The sequence below is a fragment of the Athene noctua genome, chromosome 13 (genome assembly GCF_965140245.1).
Source record: "Athene noctua chromosome 13, bAthNoc1.hap1.1, whole genome shotgun sequence".
Lineage (NCBI taxonomy): Eukaryota > Metazoa > Chordata > Aves > Strigiformes > Strigidae > Athene > Athene noctua.
In genome coordinates this window covers 16,151,966-16,170,371 of record NC_134049.1, presented here as the reverse complement: position 1 = coordinate 16,170,371, position 18,406 = coordinate 16,151,966, and the positions used below count along the sequence as shown (strand labels likewise).

The following is an 18,406-nucleotide window of genomic DNA, read 5'->3' as shown; positions in this document are numbered from 1 at the left end:
TTGGAGACGCCGGGCAGCTCGGGGACGCTGTCATTGCACGCAGCCTCCAGCACTGGGGGCTGGAGCGAGGGCTGGCGCGGGGGCACGGCCGCGGCTGCCCGGGGGACAGGCTGGAGGCAACCGGCGAGGGGCGGCGGGGCGGGGAGCACCCCGGCCGCGAAGCCCAGGCCCCGGGCGTCCCAGCTGAGGTTGTGGTGGAAGCCCCTGGAGGGCAGAGACCTGATCAGCCCCCGCCCCGGCACCCAGCACAGCTGCCCACCACCACCCTGCCTGCCCCGAGGAACAGGGCCCCGCTGCCCGTCCCACCACATCTCCCGGCGCCCAGCACGGCCCCGCCCGGCCCGTCGGGGCGCCCGACACGGCTCATGGCCCGTCGCATCCCGGCCCCGCGGGGGTATCCGCCAGCCCCGCCGCCCCCCGAGCCCCGGGGGGGCCCAGAGCAGCGGGGCCGTGCGCGGCCGGACTCACCAGAGCAGCAGCTGCGGCAGCGTCCCTGCGGGGAAAGGCGGCCGTCAGACGGCGGCGGGGCACCGGACATCGGGCACCGGACACCGACCACCGGGAGCGGGGGCCGGGCACCGAGCACAGGCCACCGGGTACCGGGCACGGGCCCGGCGGCGCCGCTCACCTGCGCAGCGCCCGTCGTTGTCGGTCCGCGGGGTCCCCAGCGCCGCTGCCACCGCCCGCATCAGGGCGTCCCGCAGCCCCAGCACGCTGCTCCGGAGGGACCCGCACGGCCCGGGGCCCCCGCCCCGCTCCTCCGCCCCGCTCCTCCGCCCCGGGGCGGCCGGGACGGGCACGACGTGCCGGAGCGCGGCGCCGGTCCCTCCCGAAGCAGCTCCTGCGGGGCAGGGCCCGGCTGGACGTCACGCCGCGGCCCCCCCCCGGCCCGTCCCGGCCCGGTCCCGGCAGCCCCGCGGGAGAGCCCGCATCCCGCGGGAGCCCTGCGAGCATCGCCCCCCGCACGGCACCGCGGGCTGTTGCTCTATGGGAGTTCCCGCTCTCGGGGACCCCCTTAACTCTCTGGCAGCCCACCGGCTCTCTGGGACCCCCCAGCTCCCTGGGACACCCCCCCCCCCCGAGCTCTGGGACCCCCCCAGCTCCCTGCACAGTTCCACAGGTTGTCACCACCCGCGACCACCCCCCCCCATTTCCAGAGTTGGCGGAACACAGCCCCCCCATAGCCGGACACGGCCGGGCAGCCCACGCAGGCCCCGGGAGCGGAATCTTTGCCCCGCAGCCGCAGAGGGGCTGAGGGAGCGGGACGGCTCCATCACGGCGGGGTCTGCGGGCCCGGGAGGGTCGTGCTGACTCACCGCAGCCGGGGTCCTGCAGCAGCAGCAGCAGCAGCAGGAGGCCACAGCCGGGAAGGGACGCGGCCATCCCTGCGCCCTGCGGCCCGCGGGAGCGAGGGGCAGAGCTGGAGGAGGCCTGGCAGCTGCCGCGGGGCTGCCTACGAAGCTCGGCTCCGGCCGCCGGACACTCCGGCACCCTCCGCGGCTCCCGCACCCTCATCTGAGGCCGCCCCAAAGACCTCCGGTCCCACGGACCGCCGAGACGGAGCTGGGCGGCAGCCCCTGACCCCTGCCCAGCCCCTTCCCCTGATCCCTGCCCAGCTCCTGATCCCAGCCCAGCTCCTGATCCCAGCCCCTTCCCCTGATCCCTGCCCTTTGCCTTGATCCTTGCTCCAACCCCCGATCCCTGACCCTTCCCCAGCCCCTGCCCGCTCACGCCGCTCCTCCCGCCGGGGCCGATTCCCGCAGGTCTCGGCTCGGGGCTGTAACCCGAGGCCGCTGCCGCAGACGGTGCCGACTCCTGCATTATTGATGGCGGGAACCCGGCGGGGGGGGCAGGCACTGCCCGGCCCGGGGGGCACTGTCCGGTCCGGGGGGCACTGCCCGCTTCGGGGGCAGCCTGTCTGTATGGGCCGGCTGCGGGAGCAGCCCCGGCGCTGGGTCTCCCCGGAGCCAAGGCGGGGGCTGACCGGGACGGGACGGCACCCCCCGCTCCCCCCCGCCCTCCGCTCCCCTCCGGTGACGGTGGGGCCGGTGCGGTGGGCAGCGCCCCCTGCCGGCCCCTGTGCGCGCCGACGCGGAGCTTCGGGACGAGGGAGCGGGGAGCGGGCTCGGGCTGGCGGGGCCCGTTTAACTGGGGGCGGCGGGCGGGGACTGACGGCTCCCGGCGGGCCGTACAGCCGGCCCCCGGTGCCGGTTCCGCAGCGCTCCGCTGGGCTGTGCCGCCGCTGCTCCCGCAGCTCCCGGTAGCGGGAGGGGGTCCCGGGCCAGCCTGCCTCCGCTGCCTCCCACCTCTCTGCCTGGACTCGATCTGTGGCAGGAGCCGTCCCGGCAGCTGCTTCACCTGAACTGGCCAACGGCGGGTCCCGGCGGGCAGCCCCATCTCCCCGGGGCTCTGTTTTCATGGGTGACGGCAGCTCCCCAAAGCTCCCACACTGTGACCCCATGCCCCGGTGCCTGGGCCGTGGTGCCGGGGCTCTGTCAGTCCCGGTATTCTTGACTTTACAGTGCTGAATTCAGCCTCGGGAGTTCCTGATTCCCCTGGCAGTAACTGGGCCGTTCTCCACTCCCTAACAAACACAGGCCCTGTGTGCTGGCACTGGCAGTGCTGTGAGCCCCGGCCTCGGCAGACTGACGGGCCATCCCTGGGGAGCCCTTCCACACCAGTGGCTCAGCTCCCTTGGCTCCTTTCGAGCCCCGCTGGAAACGTGGTGACCGGGCTCCAGTGGGCACCTCTAACGGGAGGTGTCCCAGGATCCAGCTACAGGAGTGCAGCGATGCTCCTGCAAGGGGCGAGGAAGGCAGCACGAGCAGCTACAATGGAGCAGTTTTCCCTCTGCAGCCTGTGCCTGTTCACTACTTGCATGAGCTGCTCATCCACCCTTTCCTCCTCTGTAACCAGCTGGGTCACGTTGCAAGTCCTTTCCTGCCCATTGCCCGCACCCCATCAGCCCCATCGTGCAGTACTTGGCACCACCGACCCCTTGTTTCTTGTCCTTTGTTCCTAGATCATGCTCCATGTTTCTCAGGTCACCATGAGCTCATCAGGTATTTCCTCCTCGATACTTTTCTTAACCTTCCTGAACTTTTGCTAGCCTGGTCTGGTTCTCGATGCTTTAGTAGCAATTTCTGTAAGTCTAAAACCCCCGCAGGTGATTATGTTGTTTCTGTAACAGGGAAGATCATGTTTTTGCAGCCCTGCAGTTTGAAGTACCATCTCTGGAGTCTTCTCCCATTCCCAGAGGTGTTTGGGGAACTCTAATTCCTCCTGCGCTTTAGGAGAAAGCATGTGTCAGCACTGCTGTATGGTGGGCATCCCCACAAATGAGATCGCTGACAGTGAGCAGATTTATGCAGCCCTTACACAGTATTGCTTGTACGGGAACGGCACAGGACTGCAGTGCTGCCAAGGTGCGGTGGCAGTGACGTGGGAGCAGGGTGTGCCTGCTCCGGGCGGGCTGGTGGTGCCGAGTGCTTCAGCAGGTGTTCCCGGCAGCGGCGAGGGCGTTTCTGACCGGGCAGCCTGACGTGGTGATGTGGGAAGGGCCCGATCCACGGTTTGGCTGGGAGCACCCAAGTGCTGGGGAGCGCCAGCCTCCACCATCGCACCGGAGCTCCCGCAGGTCAGTGTGCGGGCTGGGTGTGCCAGCGGAGCTGCGGCACATCTCGCAGCCCTCGCCAGTGGACGAGCCGGGTGCTGCTCGGCGGGACACCGTCCCGTGCGGTGCCCTGGGCAGAAACAACGGCCTCGACACTGTGGGCTGGTGCTGCCGGTAGACCGGCGGGGTGCTCTGCCGATGGCGTGGCCACGGCAGGGTTTGGACTGACACACAGCGATTCAATGAGTTAAATCCCCCGGGGACCGGCGATCATCGACCCGCTCCCGGGGATTCTGCGCCCGCAGCCCGGGCACCCAGGCCCGGCGCTGCGCAGGGCCCAAAGACGGGCCCCCGGGGTGGGGGGAGCCCCGGGCTCCGCCGGGGCTCCGCCGGGGCTCGCGACCGAGCCTTGAGCTGGGCCGCCCCGGAGGCGGTCGGTGCCCGGCGGAGCCCGAGGAGGCCGGACCCGCTGGCACCGGACACGCGCACCCCCCGCCCCGGCGTGGCCCGACGGCGCCGAGACCCGGCGGCCGGGGAACGGAGAGGCGGAGCCGCCGCCGCTGCCCCCGCCCACCCCTGTCGGCAGCCCATTGGCCGCGCTGGCGTGACGCGCGGCGCGGCGCCCAACGGGGAGCTGCCACACGGCAGATCCGGCTGGGGAGGCGGGACTTCCGGCCCTGCGGCCCCCGGCGCCTGTTCCCCGCAGCCGCCGCCGAGGAGGGAGCCCCGCGCCGCCCCGCCCGCCATGTCCGCGCCCCGGCCGCGGCCCGCTGCGCTGCTGCTCCTGCTCCTCCCGCTCCTCGCCCGCGCCTCCGACGTGGTGGAGCTCAGCGATGCCGACTTCGAGAGCGGCCTGGCCGAGCGCCCGGGGCTGGTGCTCGTGGAGTTTTTCGCACCCTGGTGAGGGGCCGCCCGGGGCGGGCGGGAGCGGCGGGGCCGGGGCTGTACGGGGCGCCGGGCAGGGCCGGGGCGGGGGGAAGGGGCCTGGGCGCTCCCGGCCGGCCTAACCTCCGCCCCCCCTCCCCGCGTCCTCCCAGGTGCGGGCACTGCAAGCGGCTGGCGCCGGAGTACGAGTCAGCAGCGACCAGGCTGAAGGGGATCGTGCCCCTCGTGAAGGTGAGGACCCGCCGTGCCAGCCCCTCCCGGGCCGGTGCTGCCCCGGCGGCAGCTTAATGGCTGTCCTGGACGGAACGGGAGCAGTGCTGTGGCCGGCCGCCAACAACGCCTGCCTGGTGCGCGTCGGGGCCTTCCAGGGCCCTCGAAAGCTTCGTCTCTTCGAAGCTTTAGACACCGGGGGAGGATCTGGAAGCTGAACCCTGCGAGGGTGCTGGCGCCCAGACGGTGTGCAGAGCGTAAGATGGGTGTGTGCTAGTGCGGAAAAGAGGGTTCGCCCCAGCCGGGACAAAGAAACCTTCTTTGAGCGCTGTGATCTAGTCTGAGAACCAGTGGTGTCCTTCATGGTGTTGTCCCTTATACTTTACTTATAAAGTAAAGGCTGTTATCCATGAGCTTTCTTTTCCACCAGAAAACTTGGGTGGTTTTCTCAAATCAGGGTCTTCCTCTTCCCTTCTGGGAAGGTGCATGGGCTTGACACCATGGCTCCTGCTTTCTTCAGGCATTGTGGGAACTTTAGATTTGATGAGGTCTGAGAACCGTTGATTTCTGTTAAGCCTGTCACCAATTACAAGAATCTACCCTTTCTAGTATTTTTTCATGTGTAGTCTGGTCAGACTCACGACTACTTAATTTATTTCTCTGGTCTGTCATTAGACCTGTGCAACTTCCTTCCCCAGTCATGACTGTCCAGCTTTTGGTCTTGCAGACGCTTTACGGATCCTAAGACTATATGTGAAAGGAATCCAGCCTTGGCTAAAGACACACAAGAGCTTTCAGACCCTCTAGACTTTATCCTTATGCATGATAATGTGGGCAATGGCAAAGCCGTTTTCTTCCGTGCGTTCAAGTAGCTAGATCACTGAGTAGCGATGTTTCCCTTCCTTTAGGTTGACTGTACAGCAAACTCCAACACCTGTAATAAGTATGGAGTCAGTGGATATCCCACCTTAAAGATTTTTCGAGATGGAGAGGAGGCAGGAACCTATGATGGACCGAGGACAGCAGGTAAGAGCTTGTCGGCAAGCACCTGGCTTGCCAGAAGGGTGCTGGCAGGCGAACCCATGTGTGATAGATCATGTCAGGGACGTTACATGTGCTGAGGGACACAGAGAAGGTTCCTGCCTACACATGCGCCCCCCTTGCCCTATCCAGAACAGTTTGTGCTGGCAGAGCCCTGGATGCTGCTTATCCCTTAAAGCTCTCTTTTAAAGGTGAAGGCTTCCATGTTATCTTTAACTCTTACTACCCTTGCTGGGGGGCAGCATCTGGAAAATGCTAGAAAGTTCCTATGTAGTGGCTGATGGCACTCCTTCAATTCACATCGTGTTTATTATATGGGAGAGGGCTATGGATTCTGCAGAAACAGCTTCTGCTTTGGGAAGCTTGAGGAATGTCTTGTAGAACTTTCTATTGATCCCTTTAGCCATTTAACTTTTCTTTTAAGATGGGATTGTCAGTCACCTCAAGAAACAGGCGGGACCTGCTTCTGTGGCTCTCAATTCTGTGGCTGATTTTGAGAAGTTCATCGGTGATAAAGATGCTTCTGTGGTGGGTGAGTAGATTCGGTGCAGCACTGCAGTGAGTGGACAGTCGGCTCTGGGAGATGTCTTGGGCACTATAATGTGACAGGATGAACAGTATCACGGACTGTGGCAAGAGAAATTCAACTGGATGCGAGCAAAACAGTCTTTCATAATGAGAAGTGTGGAATATTTGCCCAGAGGAATTTTGAAACATTCAGATTTTCAAAACTCAGCTGGACAAAGCTCTGAGCAACCTGATCTGACTCTGAAGCTCGTCCGGCTTTGAGCAGGAGGTTGGACTTGACCTCTGCGGATTCCTTCCAACTTCTTTTCCACTTCTTTTTTTCCCCTCCAACCTGTGATTCACTGACTGTCTGTCAGACTTCCTGGCACCATAGCGTATCTTTTTTAAAGCCTGCTGCTCTTTTGGCTGCCTGACAACAGGTGTCTCTGGATTGCTAGAAAGTACACTGGGGTTACTGTCTGGTGACATGTGCAGGCTGTTGACGTGGGGTGATTTGGCCATGGTTTACAAGGGCCAGTAGTCCCTTTGCTTTCTGCAGGTCAGGTGCCATCTTACAACTGTAACTGGATGAGTATTGATCAGCATTCCTAAACTCATTTTTATTAAGTCCCATTGGCAGTTGTTATCACTAGTAGTGTCATGTGGTTGCAAACAGATACCTTGGTGCTTGGAGGACAACTGCCTTTTGGCTGGACATACTCTTGGGTAACTTTCTGCTGGTGAGAGGGAGGGAATGCAGAAAGGTTCTGATAAAAATGGGAGAGAAGCTGTTGAAGGTGAAGGCCTGAACACGCACTGGAGGACTTGATTCAGAAGCAGTCCTTCAGTGCGTTGTAGGGATGATGATGAGGGCTGCACAGCGACTGCTGCTGAGTCAGTTTGGGGTCACCATCTGTCTGTTTTGCTGCAGGCTTCTTTGGAGATGCATCTGGTGATGCTTATTCAGAATTCATGAAAGCTGCCAACAACCTAAGAGATAACTACCGTTTTGCACACACCAGTGAGGACCAGTTGGTGCAGAAGTATGAGGAAGATGGAGAGTAAGTTACGTGACGCAAAGATTTCTCGTTATTGACACTTATGGAACAAATTCATGGATTCCAGTTGTTAACTGGATTCACTTTCTGAACACAGCTTAAGGTCTTGTCTCTTCCCCAGCAGCCAGTGGCATATCTTACTTTATTTCTTTGGAACTGAGGTAGAGAGGTACAGATGGTTCCAGGCTCTGGAGGGTTAGTGTCTGCCTGTGGGTGGGAGGTGTCTCAGCAGAGTTGTGTTGCTTCCCTGTTGCTTGTTACAGTGGGTTTTGTGTTTCTCACTGTGGCCTGTCTGAAAACGGAGAGGGTCTGACAGGTCAATCTAATGCAGTGGTGCCACCAGAAGACTAGACAGCCTTGTGGAAGCTGCAAAGAGTGGACATGGTAGTCACTGGAGAAGGGGTTCTTACCTCATTCAGTTGCTGTCCTTGGAAACCCAGGGATACTTTAAACTGATTCACAATACCTGCTTCCCCTCAGGGGTATAGTCTTATTCCGTCCTCCACGCCTGATGAACAAGTTTGAGGACAGCTCCATCAAGTACACAGAAGACAAAATCACCAGTGGAAAGATCAAGAAATTCATCCAGGAGAACATGTGAGTGATTCCTCACCAGGCAACATGATAGACTGTCCCCACTTGGATTCGGCCCTGTCAGAACTTGTTTTCTCTGACAGGCCCTGCTGCCCCTTCCTGCTTAGTGTCTGGAAGAGCAGTCTTGGCTCCGCTGTCTCCTTTGGGGGCCGCCTTCTTTCCGAAGTCGTGGTGTGGCTGCTGGCATTTACTCTCCATATTCTAACCACACTTCTGTTTAAAAACAGTGAGCTTCTTAAGTAGTATGCCAGCTTTGGCCTTAAGTCAGATATAGCCACTGACCTTGTGACTAGATGTGGAGATTTGACTTAGAATAACATGGTAGATGAGTGGACAAAGCATTTCTTACTTCGGTCTTACTGATTAGTGACGTTTAATGTTCTTGGGTGGGAAATGAGAGTGTGCTACATTGAGCCCGTTCCTGGGAGGTGGTGGTGTCTGGGCAGTGAAACTGGAGCTGCTAATGTCTGTCTCATCAACAGCTTTGGCATCTGCCCACACATGACTGAAGACAACAAAGACTTGATCCAGGGGAAGGACTTGCTGGTGGCGTACTACGACGTGGACTACGAGAAGAACGCGAAGGGCTCCAACTACTGGCGCAATAGGTGGGCAGTGGTGGGGTTGATCGGCCCCTCTCCCTTCTTTCCTGTGTCCATGTTGTTCCGTAGCTCAGCTGACGAAGTTTCCCCCGTTGTTCATCTGGGAATTCTCTCCCAGAAAGCTCACAGCTGAGTTTTTGGTGGGAACTATTGGGTGGCTGCTGCCTACGGAGCCCAGAGTGTGCAATGTGTGTATCCTCTGAAACCCCGCCTCCTTGCTTTTGGATCCCTCGTGCTTGGTGGTGCGGTTTCTGTTCTTCATATTCCCCAGTGTCTGAGACCCTGGTGCTGATGGGGGTGGAGGATGAAAGCACACAACGTTTGCACAGGCCTTGGTCGCTGCAGACACGAGTTTACTCCTCTGCCTCTCAACACCATTGCTATAGGACTTGCCTGTGCAGAACACGTCACACCATTGAATTCCTTGTCCAGCATGCACTTCTACTTGAAGGGTGTTGCATTGTGTGGAAGAAAGTGTTCCAAGAAGTAATGCTTTGTGGTTTTTGTTTGTTTGTTTTCCCCTCAGAGTTATGATGATTGCAAAGAAGTTCTTAGATGCTGGCCACAAACTGTCTTTTGCTGTTGCTAGTCGGAAAACCTTTGGCCATGAGCTTTCAGAGTTTGGTCTAGACAGCAGCGTGGGTGAGGCTCCAGTTGTTGCCATCAGAACTGCTAAAGGAGATAAATACGTCATGCAGGAAGAATTCTCGTAAGTTTTTGAACTTAGCAGAGTTGTCTCTCACCTGATGGACTTTGGTCTGGGGGTCTGTGACCAGATCATACGTCTTAGCTTGGAGGAAAAGGAAAGCTGGATGTTCCAGCTGGAAGAAATGATTGCTGGGTCAAAATGGCTCCAACTTGTGTGTTGTCCTGCCCTGTAGAGAGCTTGCAGCCCCTCCTGTTATACAGAGAATTTAATTCAAGATACTAAAGCATCTGGTTAGGAGCTAACATGCATTAAAGGGCAGAGGAAATAGTTGTGCCTTTCTCCTTGAGAAAGGAAACTTAACAGTGTTGAAGGCCTAAAACTTACAATGGCCTCAAGTCAGAACTCTTAAGGGCATCTCTGCACTTGTTCCGGGGTCTTCCAAGCCATCCCCAGCCTGATGCTCTCAGGGATGCAGGTGACATCTGTTCTGTGGGTGGAAGGAGCTTAAATCAGCCTTGAAAGGTTTCCTCATCCTGTATGTGTGATGATGGCTGTAAATCGTCACTTCACTTTCAGCCGTGATGGAAAGGCTCTGGAGAGATTCCTGCAAGATTACTTCGATGGAAACTTGAAAAAGTATCTGAAATCGGAGCCTGTCCCTGAAAGCAATGATGGCCCTGTGAAGGTGAGTGCCACGTCACATGTGGCAGAAGCTCCTGCTGGTGGATGCACAGACATTGTTCAGCAGCAGCTCTGGCCTTGTGCCTGTACCCTGTGCTGCACATGCTGCCCTGTGGCATCTTGCAGTGTTAGATGGAGGGAGAATTCACTCCCTTGTTGTGTCGCAGTTTTCTGAGCTGAGGGAGAAATGCAGCTTGCAGTTTTGATTCCACTTTGTTCTCTCAGCATAGTAACCGCTGCTTGAGTGCACTCACTGGTGATGTGCTCTGCCAGCACAGGGTTATCCAGATTTACAGGGTTACACAGAGGCCTGCTGTCCTGGCCCGTGCTCCCTCACGGCGTGGCCCTCCACTTGGTCCTGGCTGTGCTATTTCTCAAGAGTTACATGTTCATCTGATTTCTGGGGGGTCTATGGTGTGTGATACAGCTCCGACCTTTCATCCTTCCCAGTAAATTCTGGCCTGAGTGAAGGCGTTCCGTGGCCTGGTTTTACAATGAGGGGCCTCACCAGGGAGTGGAAGTCACTGCTTGGTTTTGTGTGGATGGGGATGGCCTCAGCCAGGCTTGCCAGGCTGATTTCTCAGCCTGCAGCTTGCTGGGATTACAAAAAAATGGTTTGTCCTCCTGTGAGGATACCAGATGCAAACCTCGCTTGCAGGTAGTGCTGATACCTTATGAGGGGTTTTCACCTGCAAGCTGAGGATGTTACGGCTCATGGAGAGTTGTGTGTTGGGTCGTTTTGCTGCTTGCTGTGCAGGCGCAGTGCGAGCTGTACTGTGGGAGGGCCAGGCGTGCTTGGGCGGAGTGAACGGGGCACTGTTACAGCCTCACTCTTGACTTACGAAAACCTAACTTGTACCATCAAACGTTATCAGGTGGTGGTTGCTGAGAACTTTGATGAAATTGTTAATGCGGAAGACAAAGATGTCCTGATAGAGTTTTATGCGCCCTGGTGTGGCCATTGCAAGAATCTGGAGCCCAAATACAAAGAATTGGGGGAGAAGGTAGGTCTGGGACTCTGTTGCAAACGTAAACTAGAATTTTGCAGCACTAAACAACCCTGCGGGTTCAGTCTGTCCAGCCTTTATGGTAACAGGGCATGATTGTGCCTGCCTGCGGACGGAGCTGTGGCATCTCCTGTGGGCGCAGATAGCGGGATTTGCAAGCATGGTAGCAGCCACACGAGCAGGTTTAGCTCACACCCTTTGCTGTGGCACATAAATATAACCTGATTCAGTGACTGGCCTCAACTGCCCAAGTTCCTTTTCGGGTGTTTTTCCTGTGAACAATTATAGTCTCCCATCTGCTGAAGGGTAACACTGCCCCGCACACTTTCACAAGTGGAGTAAATAAATTTTTATCCTGGATCTGATCAGCCTTTTGCTGCTTGGCTGTGAGGCGCCCCTCCTTCCTCCCAGCCCCTTTCTAAGGTGGAAGGTTAGCAGGTGGTCTGAGGTGAGCATTCCCCAGGAGTTGCACCAGACCAATTCAGCAGCCTGTAGAGATCTATGTGTGCTGCATACAGCTGGCTGAGGAGGGGCTTTGTTCCCTGTGCCCCTGCTGAGGCAGAAGTAAACTGCTCAGAAGAAATTTGCTCAGCTTTTGGTATACCATGTGCACCGTCCTCTGACACCGGTGTCTTAGATGACGTTGCTGAGTTCTGGTGTTAACTACTACGGACTTGTCACTAATAAGCTTTTTATACCAACAGCTCAGTAAAGACCCCAATATCGTCATTGCCAAAATGGATGCCACAGCCAACGATGTGCCTTCTCCGTATGAAGTCAGAGGGTAGGTCTTACTGTTGTCACACCACCGTGTCAGGCTTCTGTCTCTGACCAGCAACCACAACAGAAGAGCTGAAAGTCTCCAGGGTGGATGGGTGGGGGTGGCTGGCACACGATGGCTAGGCATTTGCTTAGTGTGAGGAAATCAATGCTGAGAACAGGGGATATTCATCTGCCTTGTGTCTGTGGGTCCGAGTGTCCTGGCTGTGCCCGGAGCTGCATGTTGCTGCTTTTGGATCTGCTCTGATTCTGTTCCTGGCGGTGTGGAATCAATGCTGGGCTCGCTTTTCCCAAAACAGTTTAGCAAACTTGAAGATGCTGAGCTCACCCAGCTCTGTGGACATGGCTGGGTTTTGGAGGCTGCAGCTGCTGGTTTAGGAGCGGCTGAAGCTGCCACCGTGTTAAACCGGGGAGCGCAGGGCACAGTCCCTGGGTGAGGGCTGGCCCGCTCCTCTGGGGAGCGCAGCGCGGTAGGAGCTGACCTGTCTCCTCTCTCCCCAGCTTCCCCACGATCTATTTTGCTCCAGCTGGCAAGAAGCAGAGTCCAAAGAAGTATGAGGTGAGTATTTTGCTGCCATGTCAGGAAGCGAGGTAGTATCCAGGTGTGCAAATGCTGCCGAGCCTCTCTGGAGCGCTGGGACCGCTCGGCTGCCCAGCTCTGCTCATGGGTGCTCTGTCTCCTGCCTGGCACCTGAGCTCCCCCTCCAGCGAAGGGGAAGCCCCTGGGGCAACAGGCTCTGCCTCACTGTCCTGTGCTTTCTGCAGGGGGGCAGAGAAGTGAGTGACTTCGTCAGCTACTTGAAGCGGGAGGCAACCAACACCCCTGTGCTGCAGGAGGAAGATAAAACCAAGAAATCCAAGAAGAAGGTGAAGGAGGATTTGTAAAGTACCCACTTGCCATCGTGTCGGGATGAGCTCTGTGTGAATTGGGGAAGCACTGGGCAGACTGGGGCCAGTTCTGGGTTGTGGAGAGCTGGTGACCTTGTGGGCCGAGGGGACCCAGCTGCTGTATCTAGTTCTGTTTAATTTCCTGCCGTCTCGTAGCTGCACTGTTGTGGGGCTCCCCAGACTGGTTTGTTTTGTGGTTTGGGAGGGGGTGGGGGGTAGGGTTATTTTCTAATTTTTTTTGTACATTTGGAGAAGTGAAACAATAAAATGACCCCCTTAAGACCAAGTGTCCCTGTCCTATGGAGACCTGTCACATCTGACACCAGGATCCTGCTCTTCAGAGGCAGCAGCTTCCTCCGGTGAGTTGTTTCCTTCAGTGAGCCTTTAGAAGTCCAATTCTAAATATTAAGTTCGGCCTTCAGCCTGCTCTTCTCCAGCTCATGAGTCCTTCTAGAGCATAGTAGCAGCAGCTGTCCCATCATGCTGTGCCTCAGGTGCTACATTTACGCCGGTTTTGTTTCTAAGGGACTGTGGTCACAAATGCTTTTGCTGCTTCTGTGCATTCCGAGGTACATCATGCTTCATGTGACTTGGATCTGGACGGGTGCAGGCATACAGAGCAGTCTGGTGAAGGGCTGTGCAGCAGCAGTAAATCAGCTCTTAAACTGGTGCAAAAGTAGCACAGACAGTGCCGGTGCTGAGGGTGCTCCTCACAGCCCGTAGGCTTGTCTGTGGCTTGTGGGGTGAGGCCAGTTGTGAAATGATGGTGGCTCTTGGTAGAAAGAGGCTGGTGGCTGTGGGAGGGAGAGGAATAGGATCCTGCACTGCAGCTGGATGCTGTGGGCTGAGGCTGGCTGGCCCATGGGACAGGCAGTCCTGGCTCACTTGGGCACACAATTTGCTGGCTGGGAAGGTCGGGAGCAAGACACTGGGGGAACAGAGACGGGCCCTGCCCCTCTCTGCGTTTCTTGGGCTGCCTGAGCCGAAGGGAGGCTCAGCAGGCGCACAAGGCACTGCTGTGTTGCAGCAGTTGCCATGGTAAGAGCCAGCGTATGCTTTCTCTGTGGATTCCTCCCCCACGGCTCCGAAGGCTGCACACCAGTTATTTATTGCTGCTGGAATTCTCCAGGTACAGTAGATCATACAACACTGAGCACTGGCTACAGCATCTATGCAGTAGGAGAATTTCTTCCCCAGCTCCATCAGTGTCAAACCATGCCTGCCCTCTGCTCTGCCCCAGGCCCCTCGGAGGAGGGTTGGGGGTGTCTGTGTGACCTTGGGCTCTGGGACTCCTGCACTGGTGCAAGGAATGGGAATGCAACAGGCCCTGCTGACAGCTGCCTGCCTTCTGTAAAACCAAACCGGAGTGCTGCTTCCTACACAGACCGGGTATGGCCCTGTGTCAGGCAAGGGGGAGCCAGGGGGAGCTTCCCTGATCCTCGCTTTGCTCCCTGGTCTGTGACTTCACACCTGGTGTCACCTGGGCGCTAGGACAGTTTAGTCTTTCAGTGTGTTTGGCCCAGGCCCCTCTCAGTGAGTGCTGGTGCCCAGATCAGCCGGGCTGAGGTAAGCCCAGGCTGGGTGAGGCTTTCTGGCCAGAGGGACAAAGGGTGTGATAAAGTGCATTGTGCTGGTGGCTGCCAGGTATCCTCACTGCATGTGGCAAATAAACTGAACCTAAGGAGGCTTCAAAGGAGGAGAAACAGACATCTGAGGACAGATTCGTAGGTTAACTTCACAGATATGACTGACACGGGCCTTGCTTTCAGCGAGAGGCCTGTGTGGAAAGCTGGCACAGTCCTGTGAGAGCCAAAGGTTTAAGTAATGCAGCCCCAAGGGCTGGCTCAGGCCTCAGCAAAGGGTCTCCCAGAGACCAGCTCTGCCTCTCCTGCCCCCCAGGCCACCTGCTCTGCAGGGAGAAGGAAACCAGCTGGCCCCAGGCCATGGGCTGGCAACTGTCCTAGGCTGGGCAGGAGGCCCAGCTGGGCTGTGAGGCACTGAGGGCAGCAGGGCCCTCCTGAATCTTGTCCTTATTTTAACATACCCTCAGAGATCTGCTTCCTCCACTGCTTTAGAGGAAGGTTCTGATCGGCAAGGAAAAAAGACTTGCAGCAGCAGTTTGCTTAGGAGCGCCCGCTTCCTTCAAACTGTAGGATCAGGTTTTTGATGTGAGACAGCTTCTGGTGGAGGTGGTCCCAGCGATTCTCCTGCTGGGAGCCAGGGTGAGTCCAGAGGGGAAAAGAAATATATGGATCAGCTCCAGAAGGGAACCCAGTCCCTGCCTAGCATCCAGCCTTACCTTCTGGACGTGGCTGTACTCATGCGCAATTGTAGCTTCAAGTGCCTGCACCCCAAAAGAAGCAGGTGCGGCTGTACTGTGCCATTGCTCCCCAGGTCTCCCACTGGCCCTGCATTCTTCCATTCCTTGTTTTGATGCCTTCATTTTGGCTCCCAGTTGAATGAATTTCTGTCTCCTGTTACCAGCGTGAGCACCCAGGCTGCGGTACCCTGTGCAGTCTGTGCTAAAGGCTGCCCCATGAGCTCTGTGCTGCTCTGCTGAGCAGATGGTTGGGTGCTTCCCGCAGCGACCAGAAGGAGCTGGTTCTGCCTGGGCAGCAGAGCCCCTCGGTGGGACAGGGGCTGGCGGTGCAGCATCGACCTGCCAAGGTCCTGCGGGGCAGTGGCTGTGCCCGGGGCCTGGTCTGCAGTACCTCTGCTGTTGGGATGAAGCAGGCTCCCCTCAGCCCCCCCGATGCCCTGGGGCTGGGCCAAATCCCGCTAGAACACAAGGAGCCCCGCGGCAGCCAGTGCCAAACTCTTAGGGCAAGTAACCCAGGCTCTCTGCTGGCCTGGGGAGCTTCTCCCCAGAGAAGGGGCAGATCACAGGAGTTAAAAGCTCTCTGGGGCATCTCTCCTCCACCTCAGCCAGGCTCTGTCCCACCCCGGGCCTCAAGGGGAGTTCCTCCTCCAAAGCCAGGCTTACAGTCACATGGCTCTGGTGGGCACAGAGCCCCCAGCCCGCTGGGGTGACCCCAGGGGCCTTTCGGGGAGCCCCGGGGGATGGGGGATGCCTGGCCTGGCCGAAGCCTCTCTGCGTGCCAGGAGGCCTGTTCTGGGCCACCCACCTGCCCCAGCCAGGGCACCCCGGGCTCTGGTCCAGCTTCTGCTGCGTGCGCCGGCCGGGCCGTGAGCTCCGGGGCTGCCCCTGGTCTGTCCCGGCTGCCGCGGGGGGGTGGTCCCGGGACCCTCCCCCGAGCCTCCCCGCCCCCCGGGGCGCGGCAGATCCACCCCGCGGTGTCGCGCGGCCCTCCAATCTCCCCGGTCCCCCCGGTCCCCCCACGCCGTGGCTGCCCTGGGTTCCCCGGTTCCTCTGGCCTGGGCCGCCCAACACCCCGCGGCAGCCCTGGAAGACGGTCACGGACCCCGCGCCCCCAGCATCCACAGCGGGGCCCGATGAGTCCCGCCTGTGTCCGGTTCCTCCGATTTCCCCCACCCCGGTCTCACTTGTTGTCGCCGTCGCCGCGAGGCCGAGCCGGGGCCCAGTCCCCAGCCCCGGTACCAGAGCCGCCCGCGGCACGGCCCGGGGTGTGGGACCGCGGCGGACGGTCCCGGAGCGGTCCCGGGGGCGGGAGCTCCGCGGCCGGTCTCGCCCTGACCCAGCTATTTTTACCGCCGGCCCGGGCTAATCCCCTGAGCCGCTTCCCGGTGTTAGGTAACGGCGTGGCGGGATGCGCTTGGCGGCGGCCACGGCCCGAGCTGCCCCGGGCAGTCGCGGCGCGGTGGGGCCGGCGGCGACGCGCCCGGTGCGGGCCGGGGGCCGTGGGCGCCCGCCGCCGAGCCCCGGGGGGGCCCGGAGCGAGGCCGGCTGGCAGCGGCGGGCGGCGAGGCGGGCCGGGCATGTCGGGACCCTCACCCGGCGGCTCCCCAGAGAGGGAGGTGGGGGCCGGAGGGCGGCGGCAAGGGCCCGGCCGGGGCAGACGGGTGCGGTTCCACCTGCCCCACACCGCCATCGCGCTGCCGTCGGTGCGCGACGAGGAGCGGCTCTTCTACCGGCGGCTGGAGGCGGTGGCGGCCCCGGGCCCCGGCGGCTTCGGGCCGCTCTTCGCCGCTGACGGCTGGAGCGACCTGACGGGTGAGCGCCCGCCGGCGGCCCCGGGGGCACCGGGCCCGGGGGGCGTCCCGGCGCGGCGCTCAGGACCGCCCCCCCGCCCGTAGAGGACCGGCTGCTGCGGAAGCGCGTGTTACGGGCCGGGCAGGGCGGGCCGCGGCCGCGGCCGGGCCAGGAGGTGTCGGTGAAAGTGCTGGGCGCCCTGGAGGACGGCGGGCTGGTGGAGCGGGACCCGCGGCTCAGCTTCGTGCCGGGCCACGGTGACGTCGTGCAGGTCAGCCCCGGCCGGGGAGCGGGTAGCGCCGAGCACCCCCCGGTGCCGCGCCCGGCCAGCCCCGCCGTGCCCATGTCCGCAGGCTCTGGAGCTGGGCGTCCCCACCATGCAGCCCGGGGAGGTCTCCTTCTTCCTCGCCGCCTTCCCCTACGGCTACGGCCGCCCGGGCAGGTAGGGCGGGCAGGGGTGGGAGGACCCGGCAGGCACGGGCCGGGCTGGACGGGAGGGCCGGGCCGGGGGACTGCGGCGGGCAGCGACCGGCAGGGTCGGGCGGGCAGGGCCCCGGGGGCCGTGGCGGGCAGGGGCCGGGGGGCGGCACGGGCAGCCGGCGTTGTGTCCACAGGGATCCCGACGTGCCGCCCGAGGCGCCGTTGCTGTTCGAGGTGACGCTGCTGGAGGTGCGGGACGGCCCCGACCGGCAGCCGCTGCCCCCCGCCGCCCGCCTGCGCCTGGGCGCGCAGCGGAGGGAACGGGGCAACTTCCACTTCGCGCGGGGCGACTTCCCGGCAGCGCTGCGCTCCTACGGCCTGGCCCTACGTGCCCTCGACGGCCCCGCCACCGGTGAGACCGGGCAGGGAGGGCGGGGGTCTGCGGGGCGCCGCTGCGGTGGCGCTGAGGCCGCGCTCGCCCCGCAGCCCCGCCCGGGCCGCAGGAGGAAGAGGAGCTGCGGGAGCAGCGCGTCAAGTGCCTCAACAACTGCGCGGCCGCCGAGCTGAAGCTGCAGCGGGCGGGCGAGGCGCTGGTGGCCTGCGAGGCGGCTCTGCGCATCAGCCCTGACAACGGCCGGGCGCTGCTCCGCCGGGGGCAGGTGGGCTCCGCGCTGCCCCGCGCCGCCCCCCGGCCCGGCCGCCCGCTACCGCCCCCTCCTCTTCTCCCCGCAGCTGCTGGCGCAGCAGGGCCGGGACGCGGAGGCCGCGCTGGTCCTGAGGAGAGCTCTGGAGCTGGACCCGGCCAGCAAGGTCCGCCGGGGCTGGGGGGCGCCGGGGGTTCCGTGGGAGCCGAGGACCGGCGGCACCGGGACCGTCGGGGGCCCGGCCGGAGCCCTGCCGCCACACAGCCGCCCCGCCGCCCGCAGGTGATCCACGCCGAGCTCTCGCAGCTGGTGAAGCGCCGGAGCCCCCCGGGCCGCACCACTTCCCAGGAGCCCCGCCGCGGCCCGATGCCGCCGCCAAGCCCCGGGTGCGTAGGCAGAGCGAGCCGCCCGGGGAACGGGCCGTTCGGCGGGCGAGACCCGCCCCGGGCCCAACGGCCTCCCGACGGCGCGGGAGGCGCTCACGGCGGTCCCTCGCCGCAGGGCGCCGGCATCGCCTGCGGCGGAAGGAGCGACCTGAGCGGCTGCGCAGCGCCCCGGAGCCCGACTGGAGGAGCCGCCTCAGCGGGGATGGACGAGAGGCCGCGGGGCCGCCCGTGGCCCGGCCCGGGCGCTGCAATGGCTCCGGGCGTGGGACCGAGGAGACGGGAAAGCGCCGGCGCCGCCGGCCCCGGTGCCCGTTGGTGCCCGTTTGTACC

The 18,406-nt window shown here is 61.3% G+C and overlaps 2 protein-coding genes across 2 annotated transcripts; both read left to right on the top strand.

Moving 5' to 3' along the window:
* The first annotated feature begins 4,279 nt into the window (after positions 1-4,279).
* PDIA3 (protein disulfide isomerase family A member 3) lies at positions 4,280-12,797 on the top strand. Its single transcript, XM_074917541.1, has 13 exons — positions 4,280-4,513; positions 4,651-4,729; positions 5,617-5,734; positions 6,174-6,281; positions 7,188-7,317; positions 7,795-7,911; positions 8,391-8,516; positions 9,037-9,219; positions 9,736-9,844; positions 10,716-10,844; positions 11,552-11,631; positions 12,129-12,186; positions 12,393-12,797. Exons 1-13 carry the CDS (start codon positions 4,359-4,361, stop codon positions 12,510-12,512), a joined length of 1,512 nt encoding a protein of 503 aa, XP_074773642.1. The 5' UTR covers positions 4,280-4,358; the 3' UTR covers positions 12,513-12,797.
* A 3,517-nt stretch (positions 12,798-16,314) lies between these two features.
* LOC141965416 (peptidyl-prolyl cis-trans isomerase FKBP8-like) lies at positions 16,315-18,362 on the top strand. The gene is given in 8 exon segments (XM_074916979.1): positions 16,315-16,647; positions 16,731-16,917; positions 16,919-17,068; positions 17,241-17,458; positions 17,533-17,705; positions 17,779-17,856; positions 17,973-18,076; positions 18,192-18,362. Coding segments are annotated over 8 exon segments (1,182 nt in total). The 5' UTR covers positions 16,315-16,412; the 3' UTR covers positions 18,229-18,362.
* The last annotated feature ends 44 nt before the right edge of the window (positions 18,363-18,406 follow it).

Excerpts from the sequence above, each read along its gene's own strand:
- PDIA3 (XM_074917541.1), top strand. The coding sequence starts at position 4,359 with ATGTCCGCGCCCCGGCCGCGGCCCGCTGCGCTGCTGCTCCTGCTCCTC. Across the intron at positions 4,514-4,650 it reads GTGGAGTTTTTCGCACCCTG|GTGCGGGCACTGCAAGCGGC; the intron begins GTGAGGGGCCGC and ends GCGTCCTCCCAG. Across the intron at positions 6,282-7,187 it reads TAAAGATGCTTCTGTGGTGG|GCTTCTTTGGAGATGCATCT; the intron begins GTGAGTAGATTC and ends GTTTTGCTGCAG.